The sequence below is a fragment of the Phaenicophaeus curvirostris genome, chromosome 13 (genome assembly GCF_032191515.1).
Source record: "Phaenicophaeus curvirostris isolate KB17595 chromosome 13, BPBGC_Pcur_1.0, whole genome shotgun sequence".
NCBI classification, from domain to species: domain Eukaryota; kingdom Metazoa; phylum Chordata; class Aves; order Cuculiformes; family Cuculidae; genus Phaenicophaeus; species Phaenicophaeus curvirostris.
The window spans coordinates 7,914,098-7,928,556 of NC_091404.1; the positions used below are offsets into that span (position 1 = coordinate 7,914,098).

Genomic DNA, 14,459 nt, shown 5'->3' on the forward strand with positions numbered 1-14,459 from the left:
TTAGAGTGAACGTTACTGATGTTTGTTGGTTTTGGATTGCTTTTGGCAGCCCTCATAACTGTACACTGTTGTGTGCTGAGCTTTGAATCAAATGAAGTTCTTTGTTCCCACTATACAAATGCAGACAGTGCCTTTTTCAATGGGCATTTGTCCTTGCTAAATTAAATATGTATATACGATACTTGTCCAGAATTCGGAAGAATACTCTCCATATTGATCCATAAAGTATTGCAGGGCTCCACTGTTTTGCAAGGATACAAACAAGTCACAGTTGATGGGTCCTGTAGCTTGCAAAACTGTGAAAGGATTGTTTTAGAAAATAAATTTGGTTCATCCCACTGCTGAGTGTGTGTGCGTGAATGCATGTGCGTATCTGCATAAAGCATGTTTTGTAGTCAAATTAAATCATATTAACACTTAGCAACATGGCTTATCGTGTGTCTGTGTTAGAAAACATTTAGATTCTTATTTTGGTTTTTGTCATTAATCCATGAAACCATTAATCTGCCTTTTTGTTTCATTTTCAGTTCGGGTTTCCTGTAGAACCTTTCCCTTCACACCAGAAGCGAATGCTCCCGCATTCAGTTAACATGCAGCTATGTCACTGTGCCTGTTTGCTCACATTTCCTCACTGCTCCCTTCCTGTGCTCACCAGTTTGTTTTAAGCGAGAGTCCGCACCCTTGGCTGTTCCAGGTTATGGTTGTTCTTGTGAAGAACTCGGCAACAGCCTCCATGGAACTGGCAAGATATGCTTTTTGCTGATACCTCTTCCCCTTGGGCAGTAGCAGGCTGCCACGCGCTCGCAGGGCTAGCGTCCCCTCTTCTCAGTTGCTCGGCTTTTTGTCCCTCCCTGCATTTTGTGCGAGGGCTGCATGGTAAGAGCGCGCGGCTGCTTGGTGGTGCATCTAGCCCCTATCCTGGGATCGCTGTGAATGCAACCCACTGCTGCCAAGGGGTGGGACGTGCTGTCTCCAGAGGCTGGCTGCCCTCTCCCCTTTTTAATATGCCGTACCTAACCCCTCATGACCCCCTGTGCTGCCATGTGTGACTCAAATAATTTTAAAGGACTTCTTGCAAAACTTGACAGCCTCTCAGGCGTGGGCCTGAGTCCAAACCTCTGCTCCCCAGGCTCGGGGGCTTCTCAAACTTGGATCCACGGTTTGCAACTAAGTGTTCTCTGAATGCTGTAGGGGTCTGGAAGTATCTCTTGCCTTGTCTGCCTCTCAGTGTGCTGGCCTGGATGCACATCCTGGATCCAATCTCAGGGAAAGATGGTTACCTTGCTGTACAGATCAGTGTTTGTGAAGAAAGACGATGATGTTCCTTTGACTTTCTTCTCAGTGTTTCTGACAATTTCTGGTTTTAATGCAAAAAGTATTACCTTTATTTTTTTTATTTGGCATCTGTTTAGAAGTGTACAGATGCTGGCAGGTTGCTTCTTATATTTTCTATTCAGCAAATGCCTTTTTTTACTGCAAGATTTGCACTGAAAGGAGGCCGTTTGTCTTGCTGGGGCCAGGATTTCACTCTGGCCAAGTGCAGCTGTAGTTTGCCTGCAGGTGTATTCTCTGTGTATTTCTGGATGAGTTTTGTTTTTAAATAAAGACTTCATTAGCCAGTGAATTGTGGTTAACATTTACTACTTTTGTTTTTTGTTTTCTTTGCCCTTCTTTTACAGTAACCCATGGCTCTGTACTGAGTAATTACCCCTGAATACAATGGGCTGGAATGGACCTTCATTTACTTGTTAAATCGGAGGGTCTAATAAAACCTGACAGCATTTCAGCTGTGACCTTTCCATGGTGTTACCCTTGCTCTCTCTTATATCCTCATTGTGATTGTCTTTACTATGTACTGGTCATTATTACTTTTATTAAACAATGTAAAATTAGTCCTAATGAGGTTTTGGATGCTGCAGCTTTAACTCCTACAATGTGTTTCTTTCCCCCTACAATTAATGGGTTCCCCTTTCTCCTGGTTCCTCTCCACCCAGATAAAGAAGGGACAGAAAAATTACTTCTGTGAGTTATTTTTGCTGGCAAAATAACGCAGTTTAAATGTATTTATTGGTGATGTGAAAATGACAACACCACCTTAATTATTGTGTAGTTGAGAGAGAAAAACATCTTTTCTCTTTATTCTTGGTGTCATTGTCATGACATCATCTATCTTTTTTAATTTGCTTTTATTTTTTCTTTTGCTAATTCATGCTACTTGATTGCCACTTCAGACTTGCTTGTTGTGACCCGGATCCTTCAGTCGCCCTGCGTGCAGGCTAAGTTTTCTGTATGTGGGTGAATCCCCGACCCTGCTGAAAGAGCAGGATGCATGCTGCCAAATAACAACAAAACCCCTTGAAACCCTGGAAGCTCAGAGCTAGCAGTGGTAGGTAGTGCTGCTGTTGGTGCAAGCCGCTGCCGAGAATCGTACTGGAAAGGTAGTCAGGACAATGCTAACGCCCCACGAGCAGCTTCTGTGTCAGTCTGGCTAGTTGCTCGCCTGGTGCAGTAGCCCAGATTAGATCACAGTCTGCCTTCTGTTTCCAGCAGTCAAAGCAGTTAAAACTCTGGATTGCAAAGTATTTTGTCAGGTGTTCTGTTTGACCGCAAATATAATTTTATTTCCCCTAAGCGTCTTTGACCATTTTGTAGGGGTTTTTTAAGCAAGTTAAAATAATTTGAGTGCTTACTTCTCCCTCTACTGTTGAGTGTCGGCCTTCTCCCCAAACCAGTCTATACGATTTCTGCTGCTAAAAGAAACATTTAATGTGGCTTTTTTTTTACTGCGCTTGCAGGTCACTGTCTCTTCTCTGTGCCCATTTGCCTTATTAGGATGTTATTTCCCGTTACATAAAGTCTTTTTAAAGACTAAAGAAAAAAAGGTTTTTACTTGTGTGATTTGCTTGAGGAACCACAAGGAGGTTTCGTCTCCCCTCTGGTGGCTGTTTTCATGTTGCATCTCTTTTTTTCCTGCCTTTTGAATGCCCTTTCTCTTTTCCGCTAATCTTCTGTTTTTTTCTCTTTTTTCCCTTTTTCCTCTCTGTAGCTTTTTTTAATCTGTCTTCGCCAGCTGCACTGGGTCTGAGGGAGAAGACTGCCACTTCTAGAAGAGTTTAAGGGTCCTGTGTCTGGGGAGGGGGGAACAAACGTTCGGTGTTAGTGTCTTGGGAAGAAGCTCGTTTATTGACTTGCATGGTCTCTAAAATTGAAGTGTCCTGTAACGTGTGTGACAAGACAGGATAATAGGGGGAAACTGGTCGTTTACCTGGAACAGAAATGTGATGTTTGGACTAACAATGTAGCGAATCCGTTTTCAAACATTGTTACGGGCATATTTTTTTCCTAATTCTGTCTTTAATATAAATGTCACTGGCTTCCCCGAGGGGTGAAGCCTGAGGAGTATTTTCACTATGCTGTTGTTCGGGTTTGGAAACTGCATTCAGAGTCAAGGGAGATCGAAACGCGGTGCGCTTTGCTCTGGCGGCAGCCATGAAATATTTAATTTTAATGAATAAAGCAAGGAGAACTCTGTGTTTGTGTGGGTGTCCCCGTGTCTCACCACCCTGACGGATCACCTCAGGCTGCCTGACATGAGCCGGGGGTTCTCTTATCCCTGGCTGAATCTCCTCGTGTTATTCCAAGCTGGAAAAAGGCTGGTGGTTCCCAGGGCAGAGTCGGTGTGTGACAGCGGGGCCTGTCCGCGCCGCCCCGTCAGACACCGGGGGACCCGCACGGCTCCCCTGGTTCCTCTCCAGCTGCTGGAATGAAGTGAAAACAGGAGAGCCCAGCACCATGTGGGGTTTGCTGGGAGCGGGGCAGCCCTGTGTGCAGGGGAGAGGGACTCGGGCTCCTCCTGGTACCGAAAATGCAGGTAAATAGAACTGTCCAAGGTGTGTTTTGGAGTTTCAGACGGCGAGCGGCCTCTCTGGGGGCTGGCGGGGACCCCATCGGTGTGTGCAGCCGGGGGGAGCGGGGCAGGAGGGATTTCCCCCTCGCAGGCACAGGGATCAAGCTTCCCCAAAATCTCATTTATATCCTGTTGCTTTCTGAGGACTAATTTTAATGTTATTATGAAACTTCGCAACAGTCAAAGCTCGCGCAGATTCGGAGCTGGCTCCAGCTCTGCCTGAGCCTGTGTCTGAGGCGGGGAGAGGCCGCAGGGGGGCTCACAGGAGGGACACCTGCTCAGCGCGGGTCATGAGCACAAGGCGTTATCATCTCCAAGGAGCGGTGGGTGCCTGCAGAGACGCTTTAAGTCTCGCTTTAAGAGGGCTGGAAGGGGCCCTGTGCGGCTCTGCTCCAGCTCCGCCCCCCACGCCGCTGGGTCGGCGCCTCCCGCCGGGGCCGCCAGGGGGCGCGCGCGGGGGCCGGGGCCGCTGTTCCTCGCGGCGCCTCGCGAGGCGGTGACGCGCGGGGTCACGTGAGGCGGCGCGAGCCGGGCCGCGGCGCGGGGCTCGGGCGGCGATCGGGGCCGGGGGCCCGCGGGGCCGGTACCCGCCGTGGGGGGAAGAGGAGAGGGAGGAGGGTGAGGGCGAGGACGACGAGGAGGAGGAGGAGGGCGAGGCCTCCCCGGCGTCGCGGCGAGCGTTGTCCCGCGCCGCACGTGGGGCCTGGAGCCGCCGCCGCCGCCGGGCCCCGCGGCGATGGCGCCGCCCGAGCCCCCCGCGGTGCCCGAGCCCGTGCTGGAGCAGTGGCGGCAGCACAACGAGACCGAGCGGCAGTGGGGGCTGCGCCGCCGCTTCATCCTCCGGCACCTCCACGGCTTCCCCGGCGCCGCCATCGACCGGCTCCTGGCGCTCTCCGTGCTCTGGACCAACCACATCTTCCTGGGGTGCAGGTGAGGCCGGGGAGGGGGCCCCAGGGCTGGGGGGGGAGTCCTGAGGGGGAGGCTCAGGGCTGTGGGGGGCCCGGGGGGGAAGGAGAGGGTGAGGGAGTCCTCGGGGGCTGTCGGGGAGGTAGGGGTCCCGGGGGGTGTAGGGGGATCCGAAGGAATGGGATCCCTGGGGTTGTGGGCGTCCTGAGGGCAGGTGAGGGGGAATTTCAGGGCTGTGGGGGTCCAGGGGTATGTACTGGGTGTGGGGGGACCCCGAGAGGGAGGAGGGCTGGGGGTGTGGGGGTCCCGCCGCTGTAGAAGTCCCGAGTCGGGGGGAGAAGGGGTCCCGGGGTGGGGGGCTAGGGCTGTGGGGGTCCCGGTGTGTGTGTGTATGTGGGAAGTTGGGGCTGTGGGGTTCTCCAGGGGTGGGGAGTGGGGGTCCTGAGGGGACCTGGAGCTGCGGGGGTCCCGGTGTGTGTGTATGTGGGGTGGCTGGGACCAGGGGGCGTCCCGAGGGGAGGATGGGGGGTTCTGGTGCCAGCACCACCGTCAGGTTTGGTGTTTTGCTGTTTAAGTGAAAAGGAAATACTCCTGTTAGTATAAAGCAGCCCGTACAAACCCTACAGCTAGGAGGTTTTTTTCTGAGCAAAATTAGCCTGGTGCGTGGAAGAGGTTTCTTTTTGACAGGATTACTTGTTAATGTGTCAAAACCACCAAGGTTGTGGACGTCTGCAGAACCTTCGCCCACATCCCGACTGATGCTTTTGATGTTGTGATTATTTTTAACTGGACATGAGGCTTTACAAGACAGAAGCAACTGCTTGATAACTAACTTCAGCTAATTGTGCAGCAACTGAGGAGCTTGTGAACACGGAAGGGCATACAGTTTGACTTCTATTGATGATACTTTCCCAAAGCCTTGCTGGGGTGTACTTAGTGTCATTTGTACCGAGCCAAGTCAATGTCTCTAAATGTAGATCTGCAGGTTTCCGTATTTCTTTCTAGTTCAGGGACTAAACTGTTCTGCCCTGCAGACACCAAAGTTAAACCTACTTTTAAAAAGAGCTTCAGCTTCCAAAGCTTGAGTAGTATGTTAAAATTGAGCTTATTTTCTTAAGATACAGTCTCTTTAGTCTATTTTGCTCACCTTAATGTGTTTATGATATGTGTTATTTATGTGCTGTCTTAACGGAGGGGTGCTTTGTGATAGCACTTGGGAATCAGTGTGATGTTGCAGTTGAAGTGTTCTTCACTTGCAGAAGTGAAGAACTATGTGGCAAGATCTCAAATCCTAAAAAATGATGCCATTTAAGCATGTAAGTGTGTGTACTTTCCCCGATGAACAGCTCTACCTGCAGCTCTCTACAGGAGCAATAGACTGAGGCATGATGTGATGCAGACCTTTTCCTAGTAAGGGTGTTTCCCCAAAGCTTGAAAGCAAACACACTGCACAGGCGCAGTGAACACGCTGTGCTGTCAAAGAGTGGTTGGCAACTTCCCTTAGAGCTGTCTGGGGAAGGGAGGAGACCCACAGCTTTCTCTGGAACTGCCTTTTGCTTTTGGGGAAGAGCTGTTGTTGCTGTGTTGAATGAATGACTTGAAAGTCTGGGGCAGTTTTGTTGTTTTCTCTTAAGTTTGTTGGTTCAGTTTTAGTTTGTTGGGGGGTGTTAGGACTTTGTTTAGTTTTTTTAATGTTGATCACTTACTAGCTGAAGGCAGCCTGTTTGTCGGAATACGTATCAATCACAGTCTTTGATGAAACCCGAGAGAGTGTTCTGCTGGGGGATGATATGGAGAACATCCAGAGGGCTTAGGAAGTGTTGTCAGTGAGGAAAGAGTATGTTAAGTAACAGGATTTATTCAGTGGATGAGAGAAGATGCCTGTGTTTTCACATGTATTGAATGGAGGAGATAAGAGGTGTAATGTATTTAAGTCATAACAGGGAGACTGGAGTAAGGTATTGGAGGGATGGGATTCTGCTGCCACTGCCATGTACAGTCTCCGCAACTGGAGATACCTAAGGCTAGGTTAGGCAAACACATATTGGGGCTGGTTTGTCTTCTTCTGGGCAGAAATCTGAGCCCCAGACAGCTCCATCCTTTGTGAGGAAGAGCAATGCACTCCTATCAAATCTAACCCTGTTGCACCCTGCTGGAAAAGGGCATCATCCTTCATGTTCCCATCACAGGGAATGTACTCTTCTCCCTGTGAGCCAGAGAGAGGAATAGAGATCCTCACCCCTCTCCCTTCTGGCTGCAGGAGGATGAGGGTATCACCAGTGCCTGCCTCCCTTTGATCCCTCTTGGTACTTTCTGCCCATGCCTGGTTCTGTCTCTGCTGGCGCTGAGCTGTGCTGGGTGCCTGCAGGTGCGGCGTGGACTGCAGCAGCGTGTTCACAGTTCTTGCCCAGAAATTTAAATGGATCTAATTTCTGCCTGGCCCTCTAAATCAGACACAGCGGGCATTTCTTGAGTGGAGGATGAGTAGATGTGCAGAGCCCTTGGAACAGTGGTGTTTAAAAGCTGGCTGTTCAGACAGTTGTGGGCTCCTGTCCGTGGGCAGACACCTGATGCTGTTTGACTTTTGAAAGTGAGCACATGGGAAACAGTGCAAGGTTGCTTTTTCTCCTGTCTGAACCACAGTGCGAAGCCATCGGAGGCCAGTTTCAGGCTGTGGTTGGAGCTGCTTCTCTGTTAATAAGGTTTGGTTTTTTCCCTTGTTCAGGTTCAGTGTACAGATCGCTTGAAAACATGTGACAGATCCCTGGAGCAATGGAAAACTGAGATGATCGGGGGTGTAAGGTCAAGAGGGATGGGGCTGTACCATGTGTGTCCTGCCCATGTGGAGCTGTGAGCTGCCACAGGGTCATAGTTTGCACACAGCTACATCCTTCTCACCTCTGTCGTGACTGGGGTATTGAAAATGTTTCAGTTACAGCTGCCCAGCTAGAAACTAGCACGGGTTTTTAAAGAGTGGTCGATAAAGGCTGGGCAGTGCCTCTGTCATCCAGCATCCACGATTTCAGTATTGGTGACGTACTGTCTGTTGCTGCTGACCCAGACGAGACTTCAGCACCAGTCGCTCCTCTGCTTATTTCACTGAAGCTGCAGTGCCATGGAGGCTTCTCCTTCTCCACACCTCGGGGGTATTTAGTGTTCCTGGTAACTCTGCCAAATGCTGTGTTTTGACAGACAATGTATTTAAAGCACCTCTGAGGTGCTAAGGGGCGTGGTTTAGTGTTTGATAGGAATGGTTGGACTCAATGATCCGGTGGGTCTCTTCCAACCTGGTTATTCTATGATTCTGTAAATTTAGATTTGAAGCACCATCGGTTTGCTGGCTGCACGGTTTGTTATTCACAAATGGGTTAGAGCCAGGTAGCTTGTTAGCTGATGTGCAGACTGACTGTCAGCACCAAACTCACCATGGCATGAGGCCGGTGCTCAGGCCCCACATTAATACTCCAGCAGAATCAGGGGGAGCATCTCCCTTGCACCAGGTATGATGTGTGGGCAGCTTTAGTTCTTGTTTTGCATCATAAAAGCTTGTGTGCGTGCACGTGTGTGTGTGTCCTGTGGGACCAGTTCTAAAGTCATTTGCTATTGAATCCACACAGATATGGTGAGCAGGTCATGGAGAAGGTTCTCAAGATGGCTGAAGGCATTGATATCGGGGAAACGAGGACGTACGAACTTGTCCCTAGCAAGAACCTAAAAAGATACCGCTCCCCATCTAACAGTGAGTATAAGCTGCCTGTGAGTCCCCTCCCCTGCTGCGGTTTGGTGGGCACTAGTGGGAACGTGGGGTGAGCAGGGTGCCACGAGGCCGCTCCGAGAGAGCCAGCACGGCAAACCGAAGGGAAGCGACCGCAGTGTGCTCTGCTGGACTGCAGCCATTTTCCCTCATCTGCTGTGTTGTGGGGTGCACATAATTTATGTGGAGTGCTCTTTTTGTTTAAGAAAGTATCATTTTTCATTAAAATTCCCAGTGATTAATTTTCCCTGGTGATGGTGTTAGGGAATTGAATCTGTGATGAAATACCAGTCAGCCCTTCCCAGTGCTGAGGGGTGATGTTCTGACCTGAGGATTGCACCTGTGCATGGAGATGGGGAGTTGAGCTTATTGACCTGTAGCTACAACCTGCCTGGAGCATTGGGGGTGGTGGGGTAATTTATTTATTTATTTATTTTCTCCTTGCTGGGCCCAGAAGAGCTCTGCCTGTGCCAGCCCAGTCCCACGGTCTCAGGGATCAGTGTTGCAGCTGTAGCTTTTCCAGCAGGCAGAGAGGGCTGGCTATGCAATGGCTCCATCCTCTGGCTCATCTCCAGCATCTCCCTGCCTTCTCTCCAGAGCGGGAGAGGTAGGGGAATGGTTCCTGCGGGCATGTGTACATTCTGGGTGCAAGGGGGCAGAGCCTTGCTGTGGGAGGCAGTGTCAGTGAGCACGTCAGCTGTTCAAAGCACAAGGTATCAGACAGGAATGAGGTCTTTGGCTTGGATATAATCCCCACTCTGCCAAAGTTTCTTCCCTTACTTTGACACCCAGCAAACCTTTCTGTGCTTCCATGGGCCAACTGCAAAACTGAGAACAAGACTGCTGCTCTGCCATGTCTGTCTGTCTCTTGGGCAGCAGCTCTGTGGGGAAGAGCTCTCCATTGCGTGTCACGCAGGCAGCACAAAGAGCTGTTCTGCTGGTGAGAGCCTTTAGGTGCTGCTGCAGTGCAGGCACCAAAGCACAAACTGAGAAAGAAGTGTAAACTTTGCCATAATTCATCAAAACTGGTGACTGAAGGATTTAACGCCTGTGTAAGAGCTTTGTCACCTGGTCTAAATAAGAAGGCCTGTTTATGCTGTGTCCAAAGTGTGTTTTTCACCTGCGATGAACCAGGCTGTGATAAGAGCACTGTGGTGGTGTGATAGCCAGACAGATGTGTTGCCTGACCTGGAGCACGGTTGCACATTAGCATTGGATCGGGCAGCTCATTCCAAGGCGCCGAGGTGGCTGCTTGTTCCTCTGATGAAATTATGCACTTAAGCATGTGGGGGCAGGATCTTCCACAGGAGAAGCCTTGTGTAACTATCCTTTAGCTGTAATAGAATTGCTTATCAGCTATTTGGTTCTCATTTTCTGCAGTAGCTGTGCGTGTCAGGATATTCTGCCTCAATTTGCATTTCCTCTGGTTAAGAATCAAGAGGGCTGCCAGTGATGTGTAGTGGGCCCCAGCCACTGCTGCTGCCTGAGGCTCAGGAAGATTTCTCCGTGTTTGGTGTCCTTCAGCCACAGGTGGTTATATTTACAGAAAAAATGCTTCTGTTAACACTGTCATTAACAGCCCTGAGTGTTGAGAAAGGAATGTTCATTGTGTTCCTCCATCAAGTGAGAAGACCTGAAACTGGAAGTAGTTTATCCAAGAACATCCTGCAACCCCCCGGCAGTCAGAGCTGAGGCTCTAGCCCTGCTCTGGTGATCTGTCTCACTGCCCATAGTTTTGACTTTTCATACTAGCTTTGAATGGATTAACTTTAGAAATGACTGGGTGGGTTCAGTGGGCAACACTGGTGGGGGCAGAGCAGGCGATTCAGACTTAAAAATCATGTAATTGGATATGCAGAGATTTTTGTGTGGTGGTTGTGGAAGTGGAGATACCACAGCAGAGACTGCACGAGGATGAATGGTCTTATTTGATCTGTTGTGGAAACCTTCTGGTTTGTGGCTAAGAAGCAGGAATCCTGTATTCAGAGCCTGCCATCTTCTCCTGTACGTCACCCTGTGCAAACACTGTCTCCCTGTCACAACACGTGTCGGTAATCTTGTCGTTTTCTTCCACCCTATAGGTCCAGAGCGGGAAGAGGTTGCTGAGCCGCCGAAAAAGATGGTTCCCACGTTCCGGGTGCGACCACGTTTTGAACCGATACACTTTGTCACTAGTGCTGAGAAGGGTGACAAGAAGGAAGCTTCTCTGGATAACCAAACGCAGGAGGTGAACCAGGAGGCGAATACAAACAGTGCAGCGCAGCCGGCTGAGAACTGTACGAATTCTTTTGCGAGTGCCTGGGAGGCAGATCCCCAGCTCTCCAGCTCAGCTGGACTTGGCTTTGTAGGCCAGGCAGCAGCAGCCAAGACGGCTGTGAATAGCGCGGACTCTACCCTGAGCAGCGCGGCGCAGGTTTCTATTTCCCCTTCAGCTGCCCCGTCCACATCAGAGACTTTCCCAGCGTCGGCGATAACGCTGAAGCAGAGCTTTATTGAGAAACTGTCAGCAGCTGTCTGGAAAAACCTTGCAAACCCAGATGCAAACACGGGGACTGATAAAATTAACTACACGTATCTTTTGACACGTTCAATTCAGGCTTGCAAAACAAATCCTGAATATATTTATGTTCCTCTGAAGGAAATCGCCCCTGCTGACCTCCCCAAGAGCAAGAAGCTCCTAACAGATGGCTTCGCTTGTGAAGTGCGATGTCAGAATGTCTACCTGGCCACTGGTTACGCCGGCAGCAAAAATGGATCCAGGGATCGAGCCGCAGAGCAGGCAGTTAAGCTGCTGAAGAAGTCTGTGGAAGTTCGAGTTGTACAGCGGAAATTCAAGCACGTCTATCATGAAGACTTGGTGGTGTGCGAGGTCGGCACGAGTCGCCTGGATTTCCCTCCTGCTCTCAAACCTCACGAGGAGTTTGTAGTTGCCAACAGGGACTGTGTCCCGATGCAGCCTGGTGCTGAATCCGTGAAAGGTTCCGTTAATAGCAACAAACACTGGACTAGTTTTGTCCTCACAGAGAACGCCAGTGACGCAATAGGGATACTGAACAATTCTGCCTCATATAACAAAATGTCTGTCGAATACAAATACGAATTAATGCCCAACCGGTCGTGGCGCTGTCAGGTGTACCTGCAGGATCACTGCCTGGCCGAGGGCTTTGGCACGAAAAAGACCAGCAAGCACGCGGCAGCCGAGGAGGCGCTGAAAATCCTGCAGAAGATGCAGTCGAATATAGCAGCCATCAAAGTGACCCAGGTTCAGAAAGTGGGCTGCTCGTCACGGGGCTCCGGCAGGAAGAAGGACCTGAAGGACCTCGTTATTTACGAGAACTCCAGTAATCCCGTGTGTACGCTGAATGACACCGCCCAGTTCAACAAGATGACGGTGGAGTACGTCTTTGAGAGGATGACTGGCATGCGGTGGAAATGCAAAGTGTTGCTTGAAGACGAATTCATCGCAGAAGCGGTTGGAGTGAAGAAATCTGTCAAGCATGAGGCAGCAGAGGAGGCCGTGAAAATCCTCAAGAAGACTCAGCCAACTGTTGTTAATAACCTGAAGAAAGGTACCGTCGAAGATGTCATCTCCAGAAACGAGATTCGGGGTCGATCAGCGGAAGAGGCTTTCAAACAGAAGATCAAGGAAGACAACATTGGGAATCAAATTTTAAGAAAGATGGGTTGGACGGGCGGTGGCCTGGGGAAGGATGGCGAAGGAATCCGAGAGCCCATCTCGGTGAAGGAGCAGTTTAAAAGGGAAGGACTCGGGCTTGATGTGGAAAGGGTGAACAAAATCGCTAAGAGAGATATCGAAGAGATCATTCGGAACTATGCACGCTCAGAAAGTCACATCGACCTGACTTTTTCTAGAGAACTGACCATGGATGAGCGGAAGCAGATACATCAGATCGCCCAGAAATATGGTCTTAAAAGTAAATCTCACGGACAGGGCCACAACAGGTACCTGGTGGTGAGCAGGAAGCGGCGCAAGGAGGATCTGTTGGACCAGCTGAAGCAGGAAGGTCAGGTTGGGCATTACGAGCTGATCATGCCTCAGGCAAACTGAGGGGGTGTCCCGCTCCACTGGAGACTGAGCTTCCCAGACACTCGACTAAAGACAGACATGCTGCATTATTATTTTTTTTTTCTGTTGTGGGTTATATTGACGTCGAAGTCTTTTACTTTGTTAATATCTAAAATGTGCTTAGACGTTTAGAACTGATGAGGTTCTGTTCAAGTATATTAGCACAGCCCCAAAGCAGTAGTGCTGGTAATGTACGTGTCTTTGATATTAATTGTTCCTCCACATTTTAATAGTTTTGTAATAGCAAAACCACATGTCCAAAGAGAAGGAGTTTGACATCATTTAAAATATCCTTCCTTGACCAAGGAAGGAAAAAAAAAGCGCCTTTTTTAAAAAAAACCACAATAATCAAGTAATAAAAAGCAAAGGAGATGCAGTCTGGGGGAGTAAACCTGTGTGTAAAGTTGGTATTAATGACAATAAAATAAAAAGTTTTATTTCTGGAAAAAAACCCAGATTCATCACACTTTGTACGAAGAAAAAGTGTGAAAACTACATTTATTCTTGAGAACCGCATCTAGCGAGGCGGCGTCTCTGCTGCGGGTGTCGAGGTGTCCTTCACTGGTGACACAGCAGTTTTGTTCGTAGATTTCTACCTTGCATCTCCCATCCTGAGAATTACTGAGTGCATCTTGCTCCCTTGTGTCCTGGGTGGAGACCATTCCTGCGTGGTTTTGCCTTGGAGTGCTGCCTGGCTGAAGTGTGAAATGGGAGAAGGGGAGGTGAGCGCAGAGCCCACGCTCAGGAGCTGGTGGAGCTTGCAGGGACTGTTACGTAACTGGTTGTTAATTTTGAATGTAACCTCCCCAAGCCTGAGCCGAATCAGACCTGTGCCTGATCATGTCTTGGCCCCATTGCTGTGGCCGGGGAGGCTCACGAGTCAGCTTTGCAGTCTTGCTCTGACGCCTCTAGCAGTGGGATGTGCTGCCAGGAGCCTGGAGCATCTCTCCTTGCAGGAGAAGCAGACTGACCTCCCTCCGTGCTGTTCCAGTGCACAGGGCAGGGTGCTTTGTGAGGAGCGCAAAGATGCTTCAGCACACGAGCTGGTTTTCTGCCTGTCCTCCTGGTGTCCCAGCTTTGGTTCGCTGCCTCTCTTTGCCTTCACCTTTTACAGCGTCCTCCAGCTTTTTCCTCACTTCCCGCTCTGGTCTAAATCCTCCTAGCGCTGAGGAGGGGTGACCGATCTCTTCTGCTCAGGCAGCGCATCCCGGTGCTGGCAGGCAGGGGGATTTTCATCCCCACAGTGTGAAAAGGAAGAGGCTGCCCTGGCAGCTAAGGCTCAGGAAGGGGAGCAGGAGTGCTCCCTCCTCTCCTCACCTCGCTGGCTGCAGCAAAGCTTCTGCTTGCCCAGGAAAAAAAAACTGGCAGTGAATGCTGAGAGCGTGCTGGGATTTTTATTGCATTGTCTGGGGGGGGTGTGTGCACAATCCTGCTCTGGAGCTGCTGGGCTCTGGCAGATGGTGCTGTAGGAGGGGAAGAAGCCTGGTGCTTTCTAGGCAGATATTCCTGCAGCAGGAGAGCAGCTCTGCGCCCGCCCTCGGCTGGGCTGCAGCTCTGCAAGGCCTGGGGATGCTGAGAACGGCAGCAAGAGCAGCACGGCAGGACTGGGGATGGAAAATGCCTCTTGTGGGGCAGCAGGGAAGAGACACGGGCACTGGATAAAGGTTCTGGTCCCTCAGCAGGAGCCGCTGCGCAGGACACGGCTTCTGCCCGGGGCAGCAGGTCTGCTTGCAGAGCCCAGAGTGTTCAGCAGAGCCAGGACACAGCTCTTCGCTTACCCCAGAGAGGTGTGAGGGCTGCATGCT

General features: G+C 50.3%; 2 protein-coding genes across 6 annotated transcripts in view; both read left to right on the forward strand.

The window, feature by feature from the left end:
• The window catches only part of SEPTIN6 (septin 6), a 29,089-nt gene extending 25,558 nt beyond the window's left edge, over positions 1 to 3,531 (forward strand). For 3 of the 5 annotated variants that reach the window (XM_069868002.1, XM_069868006.1, XM_069868004.1), the window contains one exon: positions 528 to 1,624. Coding sequence is in view for 3 of the 5 variants with exons in the window: in XM_069868004.1 (XP_069724105.1) it covers positions 528 to 543 (16 nt within the window). In the remaining 2 variants the exon portion in view is untranslated. Of the gene's footprint in view, positions 1 to 527; positions 1,625 to 1,679; positions 3,026 to 3,046 lie in introns of those variants that run through there. The other 2 variants (XM_069868005.1, XM_069868003.1) reach the window with 2 other exon arrangements.
• A 1,037-nt stretch (positions 3,532 to 4,568) lies between these two features.
• NKRF (NFKB repressing factor) lies at positions 4,569 to 13,137 on the forward strand. Its single transcript, XM_069867408.1, has 3 exons — positions 4,569 to 4,837; positions 8,431 to 8,552; positions 10,649 to 13,137. Exons 1-3 carry the CDS (start codon positions 4,644 to 4,646, stop codon positions 12,634 to 12,636), a joined length of 2,304 nt encoding a protein of 767 aa, XP_069723509.1. The 5' UTR covers positions 4,569 to 4,643; the 3' UTR covers positions 12,637 to 13,137.
• The last annotated feature ends 1,322 nt before the right edge of the window (positions 13,138 to 14,459 follow it).

What these genes read in the sequence shown, in the direction of transcription:
- NKRF (XM_069867408.1), top strand. Translation starts at nt 4,644, where the DNA reads ATGGCGCCGCCCGAGCCCCCCGCGGTGCCCGAGCCCGTGCTGGAGCAG. An exon ending in CACATCTTCCTGGGGTGCAG is followed by an intron (nt 4,838 to 8,430) that starts GTGAGGCCGGGG and finishes GAATCCACACAG; the next exon opens with ATATGGTGAGCAGGTCATGG. An exon ending in ATACCGCTCCCCATCTAACA is followed by an intron (nt 8,553 to 10,648) that starts GTGAGTATAAGC and finishes TCCACCCTATAG; the next exon opens with GTCCAGAGCGGGAAGAGGTT.